Here is a 13,658-nt window from a genome sequence, read left to right as displayed (position 1 = left end):
ACCAATAGATCTTCTAGGAAGCATACAGTGCTTATCTGCAGTTGATTCCTGCAATCAGAGCAGTCTGCAGTTTGCCCCCCTGCAAGAATATAATAGCGTGTACAAACCAGGAAATAAGGAGCCGTATGAAAAGCAACCCCCTGCTGTTCCCATCCCACTGAGCACAGTATGACTATGTAGCATCACGGTATAGCAGGCTTGGTTCCTGCCATTCACTGCTGTCACACTACAAACCACTTCTTACTGTTCATCCAGAGGCTGATGTTACTGCCTTTCCGCAGCACCATTTTGCCAAGCTCTGTTGGAGATCTACCAAGGAAGCACAGCAGTAACTGGAAACCTCCTAAAGGGTTAATATTCATTTAGTGTAAATCACTAATTACAGCATTTGGGTTCATTCAGTGTAATAGCTGCTGCAGGAGCAAATAGGGCGTGCGAAATGGTAATGCCAATACAAGCGATAACCAGAATACGTATTTTTTGCTTTAAATGTTTGGGTTTTTTTCCCCCTACAGGATGTTCATTGTTCAAGTAGATGAAGACAAAGTCCAGTCTCAGAGACTGCCAACAGACCAGCCCATCTCCGTTAGGAAACTCTTTGTCGGGGGTACTTCTTCTCAGTTTCACACTGCGCCTCTCAGAAACATACCACCATTTGAGGGCTGTATATGGAATCTCGTCATTAACGCCACGTAAGTTGCGCTAATGCCAACAGATGTTTGTTTAAATGCCTTGGCTACCAAAAGAAGCCTCATTGTTGCAGCAAATCATAACAACAAGTTCTATAACATGTTCTGTTTTCTTAATATGACCTTGCATTTTTGTCTGTGATATGATGCACAATTAATGAACTCTTTTACAGACTATATAGTGCTTACCTGTTTAACCATAAAATAGACCTGAAAGATTCAACAGTAACACTACAGTAAGGCTTACCTCAGTGATAGGTATTTATGGAGTCCAACATTGTCTTTTATGTAAGTGAGGCTGATCTCCAAGAGCATCCAAATTCTAAGAAATACTGAGGAGATTAATTTACTTTGTGGAAAGTACTTACTACAATAATCTGGAAGGAATATTTAAGTGAAAAGAAAGAGGACACTGAATAAAGTAAAACCTCTACCGCAGGTCCATTTTTCTCTTTTTTTTTTTCTTTTATATAAAACTTTAACATAGATCAAGAACTTAAATTAGAATCTCATTAGTCCACACTCCAGCAGAGAGAGAAGGTCCCCTCTACCATGTGATTCAGCCTTCCTAGGCCAACAGAACTTGCCAGTGAGCATGCATGCCTCTGTACTAACTGTAGGCAGGAAGGCAAGTGATGACTTTCCCTTCTAATTTAAGTGTCTTACCTCAGTAATTAAACCAGATGGTTTAATCTTGGCAGTCGTGTCCTGTGAAATGGAAATGAACTGCAGTGTATAGCTATTTGATAAAAATAGGTGGCAAAGTAGTGGAAAAACTAATAGCAAACCTTGATTTCTTCATGTGTTCTCAGCCCCATGGACTTCGCTCAACACGTGACCTTTGAAAATGCAGATATTGGCCGGTGTCCCTCTCTGGAACCAGAGGCCAGGCCATCAGAGGAAGAAGATAAACCAATTCATTCAACAGTCCTGATCCAACCTCAGCCAGATGAAGAGAAAGAAACAGCAGAGACACCTCCTGCTAGAGGCTCTCCACCTCCTCCAACATCTATATCGTCCCCACTTGTAAGTGTAGATTACTTCACCTAGTTAAAGTTTGAAAAGTTTTTCTTATGAGGCAAAAATGAAAAATGAGCCATCAATAGTAATTTGTCAAAAAATAGTAACAATTCAGCAAGATGCCACATAGGGAACACCTTGTCAGCAAAATGTGTGGATAATGGAAATCCATTTGATTATATTTGCTTGGATTGTCTCAACAGTATTTTAAAAAAGGATGTAGCAATAATAATTTCATTTGGCTTGCATACTTAGCCCTGAACACTCACCAGGATGTAAATCCATCAATACCTGATCAGAATTGGAAATGAAATTTTCCTGTGGGAAATCCCTGTCATTATAACATTTCTTATGTTGTTCTCTGTAGCATGTGATAACAGCCAATTCAGTGACAGGATTGAAGAAACAGGTAGACTAAAGGTGTTTTATATGGCAACTCCTCCAGCACTATTTTATAAATTTTGTCCTGGAACTTTACAACCAAAACCCCAGTCAATGCTGAATCGAGCTCCATAGTGGTTGCCAGAGATCTTAAGAAGCTAAATAACAGAATCCTTATACAGTGACAGTTAAGATGAAACTTCTGTTGCATATCTTTTACAAGTTGGTGACTGTCCAAAACAGATATAAGCTTAAATATTTAAGTATTAAAATGAATAATATATCCACAGGAAATTACCCTGAGGAGAAAAGGTATTTGCATTTTGTTACATATGTATACAAACCATAGTTTTATACAGTATATAGTTTAGTTTGTGTAGTATGTACATACACACATATCAGGTGCAACCAAGTTAGTAAATTGGACAGTTTCTCTCAGATTGGCTTTTTTAACCATTTGTGAAGGAGCTCCCAAACCAGCTGAAAGTCAGGATTAATCAGGATGTAATTCTGTCAGCAAGAGAGAAATGAACTTGAATTCACTGCATCACTCATTCCATGTTACCTGCCTCATTTTCAGAATTCATACGTGGTTTTCCTGAAAATAAGTAGGATATCTAGCAATGTTTTTCTACCAAATTAATGGTACAAACTTTTGTCAGAAACCATTAATTTATGTTTGAGATTCACGGCCACCATAATTGCCCAAATACACACACAAGTGTGGTTTTATTTAGGACTTGTCAGGCACCAAAACACATGCAACCACCTGTGTATCTGGAAAGTCTCTTCCAACTCAAAAAATTCTGTGATTCCATCATACTTATACCTAGCTCTCTGGCCTAGAATTGCGTATACTGTCCTTTTCATACTTCAGGACAGCATTTTGATTAACTCCCACGAGGTGGAGTTGTTGTAATACAAGGGCTCTGATCCGTCTTTGTTTGTAGTTAAATGTTAGCAAATACACAGCATAGTGAGGTTATCATACAAAGATAAGGAACCATGCAATGACAAAGTAAAAAGGGTTAGCCAGTCTTAATGATCACGGTTCTAAAAGAGTGCAGTCAAAACAAAGAGCATGAAATATTTGAGAGAGAAAACTGGAGCATTATCTCTTTGTTAAAATGGAAATAGTTTCAGGTGTTAACTAGGAGAGTTTTGTATAAAGTATCTAGAACAGTGATAACTTGAATTGGTATTCAGAATAAAAATCCAAATAAAACACTATTCCACTTTCTTACTTGGAAAAACGAGACATTCTAGTGTTCCAAAAATCTGAAACTACATTAAATAAGGCAAGCTTCTGGACTATTTTTTACATTTGCTTAAGTTTTCCAAAGTATTTTTCTAGGAAATATTGCAACATAATAATTAACTAAGGTTTAATAATGAGACAATTACACTTAGACAGAAGCCCAGTTTAAAAATACTGTATATGAAGAACACACAGCATAAAAAAAATCATTTCCACTTAAGAGGTCTGAATGAGCTATCTGTTTCATTTAAGACCTTTTAGAGGTTCTTTTAAATCTCCACTGTGTATTTTTGCGGAGAGTGGGAGTTAAATCCCGAACAAACAAACAAAAAAAAAATTACATATCCCTACTAAAGGCAACATGATCTAGAAGTACAAGAGTTGGGAAATACATTGGTCACTACTCTGCTGTCACTGCTTCCTGCGAGTGCCAAAATGTTTCTCAGCTGAGACCAGTGCTTGGGTAATTGCTGCTTCTGCCTCATATTATTCACTGCTTCTCAGGACTCGCTTGCCGCTGAAATGAAGAGTGCCAGCATTACGCCTGCATTTGACCCCATGACGGTACCTTCCATTTTTCCAAGCGTTACTTCATTGCTTTATTAACACAATCCAAGGAGCTGTGAGTGCTGCTTCTCTCGTGTTCCCTTTTTTCTACGTTCCCTGTGATTACTAATACAGCACTGGCTGGAGAGAATGTGTGACATAGTCCACCAGTGGGCTTCTCTGTTCTTCATTTTCACTGTGATTCCTTCTCCTTGATTTACCAGCTGAGTACCTGATACCTGAAAATGCAGCTGAAGAGTTTAGTCTTGAGGCTCTCAGGTAATATAGGAGATTATTGAGCAGCCTCGTTTAAATGTAAGATACCTTAAAGCTGTTACAGAGAAAACAGAGCGAGAATATTTTAATATAGGCCAATAATCTGTGCTAACTTGGCAGTCTTGTGGAGGCTTTAAAGCTGTCTGTCCTTAGCTAAAATGAAAGTAGAAATAAGGTTCTAAATAAAACCTTCTAAATAAAACCTGCAAGCACACTCTATTGATATTTCTTTCTTTTACTGACATTTCCCCATCAACCCAATGGATGCTGACTTTTATTGATCAATATTTATCCATGATAAACTGCTATATGCTTGGTACAATTCCAACCATCATAGGTGTGTCCAGCACGTTCCCTCACATCTCACATTTCCGTACAGTCCTCCTGCTGAAATGCAGAAAAACTGTAGCTTTTGCTGCTGCAGGAGAGCAGCCACAGAGTCTGGGCCAGAGCCTTCTCTAACAGAAACCAGCCTAGGAGTCAACTGAATGTCAGAACGTGTCCTCTATAGATTAAATATGTAAAAGTGTTCCACAGGAAAGCATGTATTAGTTTATTTTTCTGTTCTTTCCTGTCATTCTAGTACCAGCAGCTAGTCCTTTTCTCCAGCTTTTAACAAGCCCAAATGCTACAGAAGGTATTATGTACAGATAGAGATTGATACGTATATGATCTATTACTAATGTAGCTATTAAGCTAAAAGACAAACTCATAAATATTAAACTAATTAAATAATTTTCAATTCTACCCGGCGCTTTTGGAATGCAGTTCTGTTTAATGCTCATTGGAAGTCTGTTATCACACATTCATAACTTTCTTTGGACCTGCTGAATTTTCCTTGTCCTCCCCCCCACCCCTACTCCCCTCTTGCACATTGATGTGTCCTAATGTATGGTGTTCTACTCTACAGAGCATTAATTGTGGAAAATTAATTTTAGAAGTTCTCTGCACCGTTGTGAAGGTCTCTATGACGTGTAAAGCAAAAAATACAACAGCACTGAAAACCTGACTGAAAGGGAGAAAGAAATTTCCTCTGCAGCTGAAATCTCAGTGCCTGATGAGTCACTCATGACATTTCCCAAATGTTTTGCAGAAAGAGTTCTTTGTCAGTAAAGCACTGCACTTTGTAATTTGCAGGTCCCCGCTGAGTTGGGCTCAAATAAGAGACTGCCACCAACTCCAAATGACATCAGGCGCAATGCTTAAAAACAGAGCTTGCAGCTATCAACAATTGTTTTTTTCCCTGTAGTATTGTTGTCCTTGTGTTAGATCTTCTAAGCGGTTTCTTCACAATACTCTCAGTGGGAGGCAAAAGCTAGGCATGAGTAGGAGCTGGTAATTACCATGGTCTCTCATTGCCCCAGGCAGCTGCATCCTAGAGCTTCAGGGCCAAAGATTTAAAGACCTGATGATGTTAAAAAGGGGAAATTATACTGGCAGAGGTGTTTTACCTGCTGTTGTTGTATCACTCTAAATTTAATAAAAATAAAGCAGGCAGGGTGGGGGTTCTTCATTTACATGCCAGGTAGTGTCTGCATTAGATGATTCAAGAAGTTTAAAAAGTTGTTACCTTCTATAAATCAATTAATTGCTTCCCTTACCGTTGGTGTGAGCCTTTTAGCCACAACAGAGGAAACGTCAACATATTAAACAAACAAACAAAAAAATCATAAAAAAATATAAATATGTATATATGTGGAAAAAATGAAGGCTCATTGACAGGTGCAAGATCTGTAGATACTTTTAGCTCATTATTTTTAAGTTAACTGGAAGTTGACAGGATAGCATCTCCTTAAATTTGAAGTCTGACCTCATTTCTGTAAGACGGATCCTATGGTGTAAAACTCAGTTATATGAGAGAGGAGTACAGCGAGCTGCCTTGAAATCACTTAAGAATCTTGTAAATACCCACTGATGGCATGAAAGCAGCAATGCTAATATATCACTTTTATTTGCTTTTACAACCGACTTAATGAGCTCTGCTTTTAAAGCAAGTTCCTGTCATACTACTTTATAACTTCACTAGCCTGGGGAGACATCAACACACCAGAGAAGTGCAAGGCCAGCGTCTAAACTAGCAGAAATATTCTGATTCCTGAGCTGTTGGAGGACTTCCATCCTGTACACAGGTGATATACAAAAATACAAAGTTTGCATGACCATTGTATATTTTGCAGGATTCCTGTGCTGCCGACACAGAACCAAGCATTTTGGAAGGTGGCAAGCAATTTGGTCTTTCAAGGAACAGCCATATTGCTGTAGCATTTGATGACACCAAAGTGAAAAACAGGTATGTTATTTTGATAATGAATTTTGATGAAATAACATGAAAATAAAATGCCACTTATAAGAGTCACAAAAGCTTCTCCCACAGTCATGGGCATAATCTAAAAATGACCATATTCCATGTCTAATTCCTTCCATTGCAAAAACATAAGTAGCATAAAATGTAAAATCTAGGCAATGAACTGCCCATCTCAGTAGCCCTCACAAAAGCATTTTAAATTTTTGTAAATTTTCAGGCACATGCAGATTCTAAACTGACTTTGGGGGGAAAAAAGAAAAAAAAAAAAGAAAAAAAAAAAGCAGAAAAGAATTTAACCAATTCATGTGATTGAGTTCATAGATCACTTTTCAGAAAGAAGTTTCTTGGTTCAGTAACTTAATTTCTTGTAATAAGACAACGTTATAGTCCCTTTCTTGCAGTAGGTAAGATTAGGCTTGCACAGTAAACAGACAAAATGACACTGACCTCCTAATGTACAGCTACATTTCCCCTCCCACCCACACTGACTCACAAAGGAGTTCCAAGAGCTTCTTCTAGAAATGCAGATGTTTTCAGCAGGCTTGGGAAGCTATAACTTGTTAATTGTTCACTTTTGCTGTGAAGACACATTATTAAGAAAAATGCTGTATTGCACCAGTGGGCATTTTTACTGCTGTACTAATTTACAAGTCCACCAGCCTCCTACTTACTTGTTACCTGTAGAGAGACTATACTGTATATTTTACTTATACTAGTTTTAGAAAACTAGGAAAACAATTAAAAGAAAAATATAATCCTATGGTCCTCACACATCTTTTCAAATCAGAATCCAGGCCTGACCAATTTCATGCAATGATTTTAGATATTTATATGATCAACTACTTTCAGGTAATTAGTGCCTAATATTCCAACTGTAAAGTATTCTCTCTGCCTCTTTAAAAGTTTTGTAACCTGTCTTCAGGCAGTAGAACTCATTAGACACTCAGCATTTGCTGAATGTCACTAGGGCCTTCTCCTCTCTGTGAACATTATGTGTCTGAATGATGGGTACCGCTGCTGGAATTTTACAAATGCTGGGATTTTCCAGCAGTGACAGCTGCAGCTGAGAAACTGAATCTCCAAATTCTATTCCAAATTTGCACTTCTGTATTTCCACAGTAACAGGGCTAATGAATGCTCACATGTCAAGAATCAGATGTACGTGAAATGCAACATACACATGACCAAATTATTTTGCCTAACCCCCGATGGACAAGTAAATCGCACTTGTAAACTCATTTTTACAAACTGTAAAGTTTTGTTAGATGAATGCAAAAAGGTATTTTCTCTACTGCGCAACTCTGAATAACCTTCTCTTTGACTCCATTATCTCTTTTGCTCTTGTTTGATTTTCAGACTTACAATTGAATTTGAAGTCCGAACAATGGCTGACTCTGGCTTGCTGTTTTATATGGCCCGCATCAACCATGCTGATTTTGCTACTGTTCAGATAAAGAATGGACTGCCTTACTTCAGCTATGATCTGGGGAGTGGAGACACCAACACAATGATTCCCAATAAAATAAATGATGGCCAGTGGCACAAGGTATTACAGTCTCTAATCTAAATTACTCCCTATATCTTAAGGAAAAACTAAGCTGACAGAGCTTTGTTTTGCCCTAAGATATTTGCAAAAATGTAGTATAACAAGCTAAGCCTTCAATTAGACATTTCTGTACTCTGCAAAATGTGTGCGTTAAGGCATAATGTTAGGAGAGCATACTGCATACCTATCAAAAAAATATTAGCGTTGATCTTTGAAATTTCTCCTCCAAGAAATGTATGTTACAGAACATATTTGGAATATGTCCCAAGTATTGTGAGGAGCTTCAGAAATGTTCCTTCCTCCTAATAGGACTCCAGTGAGCATCAACTTATCATGTTTCAATACACCTTTAAAGCCAGCTGTTAAAATGTTGATAATGTCACTGTTCAGACACAATGCTAAGAACAAGAAAAAAAGAAAAAAAAACATTCAACATGCAACATTAATTCAGTTCATTAGAGAATATATTTTATATTCATGAATGCATTTGTCAGCCTGTTTTGTGAATTTATGAGAGGACTCATTTATCGATATATGCCACAAGTGACTTTCTAGTGGTAAGGGAAGGAACAATAACACAACCATGATATTCTGTATTTATTGGGCCAAGGACAACAGATGCATATATACTTATTAGGTAAAATAAAAGCTTGAAAGCAACAATAAAGACACAGAAGAAAACAGGTGACTATGTATTCCAGTTATATGCAATAGTAGTTATTACATTTTGAAACTGATGTTGGTATAATCACTATCTGCAATTCTAACACCAAATGAGTAAATGTAATTGCATTTGGGTAAGAGCTTGATTTGGTCATACCACACCCTTTTTGTAATCATCCTTGATCCCTCTCTGCTTCATTCTCAACTGTACCATAGGAATTTTATTTTCATTGGATTTCAGGACCATTTTGGTGCAAGCAAACACCCTAAATACAAGGTAGTTTCATAAGGGGAAAAGATAAAGTTGTAGTCATTATTTCATGAGTTTTACCTACTGCCTTAGAATTCTGGCAGTGAACTAACACTCGTTTCTGCTATGACCTTCTATAAATACGGAACAAATGTGTTTTGCACTTTTAGCCTTGTTTTCTCTATATTCTAAATATACTAACTGGAATATCTATTTCTTAATGCAAGGCTATCCTCATTGGGAATGCAATTTGACACTCTGTGAGAGATGAACCCTTGTAGTAAAAGCCATTTTTATAGGAAAGAACGGAGGCCAGTCTAAATTCAGAACTCCCAAAAAGCAAATGAAAATCCATTTTGGAGGGCTAGGAGAAAGGCAATCTCTCTTTAATAAAAGATCACACATTGTTTTTAAGAAAGCAGAAAAAAAATCTTTGAAATAGTTTAAGATGAAATGTTTCCATCAGGCCTACTCTCTTCAAACAGAAATTAGCCTTCAGTTGTTGGGACAGAACCTCATCAACTTTGCAGCATCTGCATGTCTTCAGTGCAATTCACAGCCACAGCCCAATTTTCTGAACAGAAGCTTTGCAAACACAGCTGGCACTGCTCCAGCCTGAACTGTGATTTGAGGTACACTCAATCTAAAGGAATCACAATCTCAGTAATACCCTGACCATACCATAACAAAACTTTGCAACGCATGCTTTAATCATTCAGCATTTGCTATTTTTAGTACTTAACATTACTGTTTGACTCTAGGAAAAAGAATATTGTAGCGTGTCTATGATAGCAGTAATGTAGCTTTCAAAAGCAATCCCACATCTTTTCAGTAATTCTAATAAATAATACTCATGATGTCCCCTGAACCATGTCTAAATAAAAGGCAACCATGTTTTTGTGCAAAACCTTATACAGGAGCTCTGTTCCATGGACGCTATCCGTAATTGCTACTCAAACACTTCTGCTAACCACTACTTTGTCAGTTATTGTTATAAATTTTGTAATGAGCTCAACAGTCCAATCTGGAAGCTGTTATAAGGAAATTGTCTGTAATTGTATTACATTTGTGCTTCTTTTTAGATAAAAGTCATTAGAACCAAGCAAGAAGGAATCCTCATAGTAGATAGTGTCTCAAACAGGACTGTTAGTCCAAAAAAGGCTGATATATTGGATGTTGTGGGAATGCTGTACATTGGAGGACTGCCTGTAAACTACACAACTAGAAGAATTGGTCCGGTAAGTTTCACTAAGTATCCCAACACTCCTTAAGTATGCCTTGATCAGTATCCATGCCTTCCCAGTTTTGTTTTTTCAGAGACTACTTAAGAATTTTGATAAAGTGGACTTTACAGAAGATATATTACTTTCTGTCTGTGGGAGGACTGGACTTAGAATCCAGTTAATGCAAAAAACTAGTAATAGCAAGCAGTTATTGTTACAGAAAAGTAACTCGGTAACTTGATCCAAGTATCCACTTGGATCACTACACAGCCAGAGAATAAGATCCTGAATGCTACTTGCCTTTTCTCTTGGCCATAATTCATCTAGCATTAGGTAGCACAATAAATAGTGAAAGCATCTCCTAAGAGAAGCAGCAGAAGCCAAAACTATCCTGGATAAAGTATCCTGTGCTTCTGCTGCTTACTATAGTAGTTGGGTTTGTGTTGTTATTACTAACCCAGCCAAGACAACGTTTTGTAGTAGACCATGAAAACTCTGTTTTCCTCAAATGTGCATATTTATCACTGTTTCAGTTTAAATGCCCTGCTTCCTTGCTGACACAAAAGATAACTTTGTAAACAAATGACCAGAGAGGTCAAGCATAATTCTGGCTTAAGCGTAGTAGGATTAAATAGAAAGTGTTCCCTCACCAAGACCATGTGGATTTACATAAACATATCTGAGGCATGGAGAACAAAAACATACATAGCTACCCTAAGCTTAATTCCTAGTACTATCAAATTACATTCTTTGAAATACAACTGCAATTTACAAATAATAATCTAAGAAGAAAGGTAACACTAAATCCTTACCTATTGCTCCTTGTGAGAAGTAATAGAGGGAACCCAAGCAGATAAACAGCTCAGTCTGGCAATAAAAATCATGTCAGATTCTGTCAGTCTTAAGTGCTTTGGGATTTAATGAAGCTGTGACTTCAAATGTCATTCACAGAAGATAAAAATCATTGCCTGCCATTCAGTCATTCTCAGTAAAATACGTCTCATGATGTATTAATAGAATATTGTGTTGTAGGCTTCACATAAAGTCTCTGAAGCAAAGTTGAAAGCAAGTAATATCCTACTTAGGGCTTTCTGCTAAATAGACATCAACCTCTTTAGGCGTCAGTCTAGTACATACCAGTAGGTGAGCTGGCTTCCTCTTCAGTGCAGAGAAATGACACCTACTTGTTTGGCTCCAGCAGATGTCACATTTTTAGCACTCAAAATTCAGCTTTTTCTGAATTGTCACAGCCTTTTATATTAAAACGTAACCAGGTTTGCTTTTCTACATGGAAACTTGAGTTTTTAAGTACAGAATGTTATTAAGTTGTCTAAAATCTTGCATTTCTATGATTGATTTTCACAGTAAAGATGGCAAGATTTATTTTGTGGTATGGAGTTTCTTAGTAACAAAATATGTAGACATGGAGATGATTTTCACTTAGAAACTAGAAAAAGGTCTTATGAAAAATCTGATAGAAAGCATTACTCAGATCAGAACTAAATATATTCACTGGCATTTTTAAAGATTTAGTGAACATTTTGTACAGGTTTATTTAGTACTAATAAGCTATATAACCCTCTGCATATAATGTGGCATTGTGTGAAGAATCAAGACTTCCCTCTGCAGGTATATCTTCCTCCTTTCTGTATCCATAACATATCTGTACACATCTGTAATATATTTCTTCACAGCATTTTACATGTTGATTTTTTCTCTCCTCCTTCCTACTACTGTTACTTTTCTTCTTGAAAGTGTTTATCATTTTTCTCTCTTTCACTAAGTCAGGCCTTTATCTAAAGCTGAGAACTAAGATGCAGCTCCTGCAGAGCTAGGAGAGGAGAGCTCTGGGGCTGTTTAACTCTGTAGAGGGTTATGTGAAGAATTATGTGTGACCAACAACCCTTACATAAAAGCTCTGTTAATTTTTTGCACATGCCTATACTTATTAGCTCAGTTTCATCATGCAACAGTAGGCCTACAGTAAAGTGATTAAAAGGGAGGAAAAAAAAAAAAAAAAAAAAATCAAAATTACCAGCAGCGCAGAGAACTATATCCAATATCTTTGTCTACTTAAAAATGCCATAAGCTAGTCAATTAAAAAGGTAAAGTACAGGGCATTAAATTCCTGCATTGCTGATGTAATTTGCTATGTTTCATTATGCAGTGTATTATTTTACGTTCCCTCTATTAAGCCAAAAAGATGTGTCAGATCACATCTCTGGAAAGTAATGTTATTCATCCTCCATGCAACTGAGATTAGATTCCAATTACAATCAGATATTAAGGATTAGCCATGTAAAATTCAAGTTTCATTCAGTTCCATAAATCCAGAAGAGAAGCAGAGAAAAAGTAGTTTTTGATGATAAAATTTAGGCCTTTATGCTGAGCACTGTTATGTATTTTGTTTGAAATGTGGAATGCAGGTCACCTACAGCATTGATGGCTGCATCAGAAATTTTAAGATGACAGAATCACCTGTTGACCTGGATAACCCAACTTCAAGCTTCAGTGTTGGAAAATGCTTTGTCACTGCTCAGAAAGGAACGTACTTCGATGGAACAGGCTTTGCCAAAACAGGTAACAGTGATTTTGTTGACAGGGGAAGAACAAAGGAAAAAGAGATGCTATTTTCCAAGCATTCAGTGCTGTTGTCTGGAAGCAAGGTGAGACCAGCACTGAAAAAATATCACTTAGAACTTTCAATTACCTTGCCTAAAGATGGAATACATGACTTTCTAAGCAAGGCCTCATTCTCAGTACAGCCACCATTATCATTTCTCTCATGATTTCACGTGAAATGGAGTATCTTAATAGTGCTACATTATGGAGGGCAACTATCTTGCATTACTCCAGCAACACACTGTGTAATTATTAGGAATAATGTAACTGAATGTTTCTCTTCACTTCACTACACCTTCTCTTTTTTCTCCAAGTTGGTGCATACAAGGTGGGAACAGATCTGCTTGTGGAATTTGAATTCCGCACAACACGAATGAACAGTGTGCTTCTAGGAGTCAGCAGCCAGAAAATGGATGGACTTGGCATCGAATTAGTGGATGGAAAAGTGAGTAGCCAGGCAGTCTTGACTCCATATAACGGCTCTTGAAGCACATTTAGTTTAAATGCAAACTTACTACTCCAATCTCAAGATATATCATCAGGATTATTTTACGTGCTGGACTTGCCACTTCCCATACAACAAGATGTTCTTATACTTCTACAAACATTTTCTAAAAGATTTTGTAGCACCTGAGCTTACTAAAACTGCAACATCAATACTTAAATAGTAAGAATATGAAAAGCTTTGATGACAACACTTTTCTGTAAAATCATACAAATTTCTTACGTATATCTTTTACTTCAGGGTCCAGTGAAACAGTCAGTATTCCATCACTAAAGATAGCTATTTAGAGAGGGGACTCAAAAACTAAGGCAAAAATGAGAAAATGACAAGCTATATAACAATTTTGCACTTTTCTACTCATGTTTATCTGAGTG

At 37.1% G+C, this 13,658-nt stretch overlaps 1 protein-coding gene across 5 annotated transcripts in view; it reads left to right on the top strand.

The window, feature by feature from the left end:
- LAMA2 (laminin subunit alpha 2) overlaps positions 1-13,658 on the top strand; it is a 337,231-nt gene that overhangs the window by 322,028 nt on the left and 1,545 nt on the right. For 4 of the 5 annotated variants that reach the window (XM_085217335.1, XM_085217334.1, XM_085217332.1 and 1 more), the window contains 8 exons: positions 516-692; positions 1,502-1,715; positions 3,853-3,912; positions 6,348-6,460; positions 7,832-8,021; positions 10,017-10,172; positions 12,584-12,737; positions 13,094-13,224. In XM_085217335.1, coding sequence (XP_085073461.1) covers positions 516-692; positions 1,502-1,715; positions 3,853-3,912; positions 6,348-6,460; positions 7,832-8,021; positions 10,017-10,172; positions 12,584-12,737; positions 13,094-13,224 — 1,195 coding nt within the window. The remainder of the gene's footprint in view (positions 1-515; positions 693-1,501; positions 1,716-3,852; positions 3,913-6,347; positions 6,461-7,831; positions 8,022-10,016; positions 10,173-12,583; positions 12,738-13,093; positions 13,225-13,658) is intronic. The other variant, XM_085217333.1, reaches the window with a different exon arrangement.

Source organism: Meleagris gallopavo, chromosome 2 (genome assembly GCF_905368555.1).
Source record: "Meleagris gallopavo chromosome 2, MGAL_WU_HG_1.1, whole genome shotgun sequence".
Taxonomy (NCBI): domain Eukaryota; kingdom Metazoa; phylum Chordata; class Aves; order Galliformes; family Phasianidae; genus Meleagris; species Meleagris gallopavo.
Note: the sequence above shows the minus strand (reverse complement) of the source record. Positions and strands in the feature narration are given on the sequence as shown.